We start from the raw sequence: 5,114 nt of genomic DNA on the forward strand, positions 1-5,114 counted from the left end.
CGTGAGTAGCGTTCTAGAGGAATAAAAGAGGAATATTGGAGGCCTAGAAAAGGTGGCATTTGTGGAATGTTTTGTTATGCTTCTCGAGAATTGACCACAACGGTAATTTGTTAAGAAGCCGGTAATTAGAAAATAATTTGAGTGAATAAAATTCTAATAAAATTACGCAACGTGTTGTAGTAATTTTCGCCGTGGTCTACAGACCAAGGCGAAATCAATTAATTAATTTTAGTGTGAGAAAGCCGCACCTGAGGTATAAAAGCTGTTGCAGAAAGTTATTCGAATACTACATAGAAAAATTAAAGTGTATCAATAATAAATACAATTACCGATCAGGAATAAGTTTACTCAATTTAATTCAACAGAACTCTTTGTGGGCCTAGTTGATGTTTTATGAAGGACATCTCTTTTTACCGCAAAGTGAGACACACGCAAAAAGAAGAAACATAGATGACGGCACGCGTGCCACTTCCAGGTGATTTACTTTGTTTGTTGACCCAGGAATATATCGACATACACGCATGCGCACGCTATTCACATACCTATGATATCCAGTGCTCGAACAATCTCGCCTCCTATTGGTAAAGGATAACAGCGATATCGCTAATACAACTTGAGCTTTTTCTTTTTATATAATAAGATTCCATCAGCTCACGCGCTCTCTGATTTCTGCTTCTACCGAGAACCTTCAATCTCTTGAAAACGTGGTCGACACATGCAAGCCTTGCAGCGTGCTAACAAATGCGCCGTACGCCATCTTTCATTAGATTTACGTCGTGTTCTCTGGCTCGTTCATTCGTGCCGCGCCCGGTCTGTCCGATGAAGAACTTGCCGCACGTAAGGGGAAATTCGTAGACCACCCCCGTGACCCATTTCCCGCAACTCGTGCCATGTTTCTTGCCACAGCCTTGCCTTCGGGTCTCCTCGCGAGTGGTTCTCGAGCAGAGTAGAACCAGTTTTGCGTGGGCAGAAAAAAATCAATGGATACCCCATACCGGCCTGCCACCTCCCACCTTCTTGAGGTGATTGGACACCGTATGAACATAAGGAATCACTACTGGCCTTAGGTTCTGGCACTTCCTTTATCCTTTGTGGTGCTTTTGCCTTTTACCTCCAGGCAGAGCGTAGCGATTTCACGCTTGACAATTTTGGAATGGCAACAATCATACGGCAGCATTCCTTACTTGGTACGCGGGAAATATTTCCCCCACTAAGCTAGCCCTCCATTAAGATCAATGTTAAATTTAAAAATTGCAGGGTGGTTACGCTGTGGCAATTCACGTGTATACTCGAAAGTCCTTTGCCGTGCTTCTTAGAAATGTTTAAACTATCGCCGTGGTGCTTCAGGGAGACTTGTCTGTTAAAAAGAATCAAAAAGTCATCCACATATATAAACACATTGAAAATACTTAAAATTGTTGGCCGGTTTAAAAGCTTCATTGAGCAGGCGATTAACACTATATAGGAATACATTGCACGGCACTTGACTTGGCAGGGGCGCAATACACGAACCAACGCAAATGCCACGTTCTTGAACAGAATAAACCACATAGTACCGTGAGACCTTCAGTGACTCCTTATGTTCATCAGGTTTCCCATAACCTCAAAGTGGTGGCTGGCCAGTATAGGGTACACATCGCCTTTTCTGCCCCCGCCAAACTGGTCCAACTCTGTTCGAGAACCACTCGCGAGGAGACCCGAAGGCAAGGCTGTCGCATGAAACATGGTCGTCTGTGTTTCTTCCTTTTGTGTGTGTCTCAATTTGTGGCAAAAAAACAACAACAAGTACTCAGTATACCCCGTAGATTTCGTGGGTGGCATATTCGAACGTATAAATATTTATTTAGCCGGTGAAAATTACATGATAACAAGAATTAGTTGAGAACTAAGAAGAATCAAATGCTCCAAGGAACAAGCAAACAAAAGAACCCAATTACAAAGAATGATGAGCACAAGTTCAATCACGATTACTTGACACTGCCGCACAATCAATAAGACTTGTACTAAACAGGATTTCTTCGACCATTTTAGCAACCAGAGACACCGCCATTTAGATCTTGATAATAATATACTATAAATTGCTGCGTATTGAAAGCACCTTCCAACGAAGTAGTAATCGAATCTCGCTTTACGCTAGCGCGCTAACCTTCATGTGAAAGGAAATTATAGAGGCCGCTATCCTCCCGCTAATGAGTCATAAAAGTCAATAGCTTAAAGAGCTCATCGATCAAGTAAAGCGGTAGTTACCCGACTATCTTTTCGCGAACGAGACACCGTGTAACGCCCTGACAAGCGCCGAAAAATATCAAGATGTCATAACGTGGACGTGGTTTATCATATAAGAAGCTAGAAAAAAAATGGTGGGCGTTAAAAAGCGCGTAATTTTACTAAATACAAAACGAGTGTTTATTGTTACTGTGTGAGCGTGTTTTACGGCCTCCGCACCGAGCCGATGAAGAGGATGACGTCGGGCTCCTTGCTCTTGATGATGAACATGAAAGGATGATCCACAGCGAAGTACGTTGGCCGCCATTTCTTGAGGGTGGAGCACAACATTACGGCTGCGGCAGTCACGGCTTCCGTGCCTTCCTCGTCAACCTGAAGCAACGTCTTGTGGAAAATGTCAGAGACCGCTGGCTTGCCGTTATCGAACATCCCCGAAAGGTCAGCAACACCCGGCGTAAACAGGTCGACGACACCGAGGGCCTTGAGAATGTCGTTGAGGACGTGTCTGCACTCGATCTTGAACTTGGGAATGCTGACCTGGACATTGTTGCTTCTCTTGAGGCATCTGAGAAGCGAGCTCAGTCTCTCCCACGTCAGTTGCCTCTCCAGAAATGGCAGGCCTTCTATCCCGTCCGGAAGCAGTATGACCATTGACATCATGCCACCTCTGTACGGGATCTCCAGGGCTCGGGCCCTGAGTTCGTTGGAACTGCCTATCCTGTAACTCTCGCTGTCTTGGAACATAGTGTCCACCCGAACCGTGTTCTTGGAGTCGAGGTGAAAGTTGCGTGGTGCCGTGTCGGCTGCTCTGAAGGGTGCCTTCCAGAACCCCTTGAAGTAAATAGCATTCAGTAGGATTAGCACAGTACCGCCACAGACGCTTCTCGGAGGAAGCAGGTCCCGAATCTTCGATGCGGTTCGTTCCGAGACCCACGCGCTTGCTTCGAGCCGAACCGATTCGTGGCTGTTCTTGAAGTCGACGGATCTGATGGTTGCGCCGTACGAGTTCTCGAGGTGCGAACGATAGCTCTTCTTGACTGTAAACTGTTGGCCGCTGTAAATCCGATTGGCCACGTAGAACTCGACGTCCGGGGCGAATTGGGAGAGGCTGTTGAGAAATTCCGGAAAGTGTTCGTGACCTTTGTCCTGGTGGTCTTTGACGTGCAACAGGCTGGCGAGTTCCTCGGCTGTATTGTTGCGAGCGCCGGCGAGGGCCATGGTGAGTGCTACGGCGATGCTGAACGGTGAGAAGATGAGGTTCTCGCCGCTTTCGTTTTGGGACTGCAGTTGCCCATACATTTCCACGGCGAACTTGAGCACCGATTCGTTGAGTATTTGCGCCGTGACTGGGATGGAACTGAGGAAGAAGGAAAGGAAACGGCGAAAGGCCATTATAGGAAGTCCGGTGTGCGGTTCGTAGACTGCGACTGAGAACAACTCATAGCACAAGAAAAGACATGGTATCCCAATGCAAAATTTTTGTAAGAGAGTGGTTCACAGTAAAATGGAGACAAAGAGATCGACAGTGCTTGACTACGGGATTCCTGTGGGTGGAATCAACGCTTTGACAAGGTGACTTGTAGAAGACATGTCTTCACGTGGACAAGCCACCTTGTTGACACGCTGGCTTCAGTCCTCGATGCTTGTTGACAACTAAAAAAGTAACTGTGCCTCTAAACTAAATATTGTTCGACTTAAAGCGATCTTTCAGACAAAAAGTAAGGGATGTGTATGAATAGTTCGTCCTAACTTTCGAAATAAGAATTCGGAATTATGTAGGACTCACTTGGGGGCGCATACGTAACGTACATGCACACTGATCGTAGGCGTCAAATCGGGCAAAGGTAACTTATACGTTGACATAACTTCGTGTTTGTTTAATGAAGGCTGTATTCTGGCATCGGAGGTATTTTTTTCGGCCGGTATCTCTTCTTTTACCTTCCAGGCCGCTTCACCAACGGCATAACATGGGTTGCGCCGGCCGATTCGCGGCTTCTCGCCGTTTTAAGAGAAACCAAGAACGAGGTGTAGGGGAGAGAGGAACGTGGTAAAACGTTAAAAATTTTTTCTGCTGTCGTCCCGGAGTTCTCCGTTTACGCACTATTTGGTGAACAAATGGTAGTTCCAAGGAGCATGTTGACATACTAGGTTTTTCAAAATGCGATGCGACGAACCTTGGAGGAGCTAAGCAAACAACGGACATTTACTATAAGCTATGAAGCCACTTCGGGGTTATAGCGTAAAATTCCGTAGAGAGAGCTCACCTTTGACTGTCAGCAGATTTCTCTCGAATCTTCTCCTTTTGCGCCATCTTTAGCCCTCTTCTTCTCGCTACCACTTAATGACATTTACCCACTACTGGGTATTGGCGAAGCAGGGGTCACAGAAAAAAAGAAGAAGAAATAATCGAAATTGAGTGAGAGAGGAATTAGTAATAATAAAGTTTATAACTGAAAAATATATCAGCTCGATATTCGAAATTGTTCATTTTGTCTTGCGTTCATGATTATGACAGGGATGAGAGGGATATCAATACGAACTTGGAGCGCATAAAGTGTTTACTGTGAATAAAAGCTACATTGAAACTTATTCTTAGATGGTTGTTTTTCACAGCTGTAAGGGTGGTAAACATGTATAAAATGTAGAAGCCATCATCATTATGTTCACTGCAGGACGAAGGCCTCTCTCAGCGATCACCAATTCCCCCCGTCTTGCGCCAGCTGACCCCATCTTGTGGCTGCAAATTTCTCCAATTGCATCATACCAGTGCTGCCCAAGTCACTGCCGCCCTGGACTGCACTTCTCTTCCCTTGACACCCATTCTGTAACTCTATAATGGTCCACCGATTATCTACCCTACGCCTTACATAACCTGCGCAGCTCCAATT

General features: G+C 45.6%; 1 protein-coding gene across 1 annotated transcript; it reads right to left on the reverse strand.

Moving 5' to 3' along the window:
* Positions 1-2,384: 2,384 nt before the first annotated feature.
* LOC119458809 (leukocyte elastase inhibitor A) lies at positions 2,385-4,537 on the reverse strand. The gene is made up of 2 exons (XM_037720669.2): positions 4,491-4,537; positions 2,385-3,583 (listed from the first exon to the last, which is right to left on the reverse strand). Exons 1-2 carry the CDS (start codon positions 4,535-4,537, stop codon positions 2,431-2,433), a joined length of 1,200 nt encoding a protein of 399 aa, XP_037576597.1. The 3' UTR covers positions 2,385-2,430.
* Positions 4,538-5,114: the final 577 nt, after the last annotated feature.

The sequence above is a fragment of the Dermacentor silvarum genome, chromosome 7, assembly GCF_013339745.2.
Source record: "Dermacentor silvarum isolate Dsil-2018 chromosome 7, BIME_Dsil_1.4, whole genome shotgun sequence".
In the NCBI taxonomy this organism is placed as follows: Eukaryota; Metazoa; Arthropoda; class Arachnida; order Ixodida; family Ixodidae; genus Dermacentor; species Dermacentor silvarum.

What these genes read in the sequence shown, in the direction of transcription:
- LOC119458809 (XM_037720669.2), bottom strand. Translation starts at nt 4,537, where the DNA reads ATGGCGCAAAAGGAGAAGATTCGAGAGAAATCTGCTGACAGTCAAAG. An exon ending in AAATCTGCTGACAGTCAAAG is followed by an intron (nt 3,584 to 4,490) that starts GTGAGCTCTCTC and finishes CTTCTTCCTCAG; the next exon opens with TTCCATCCCAGTCACGGCGC.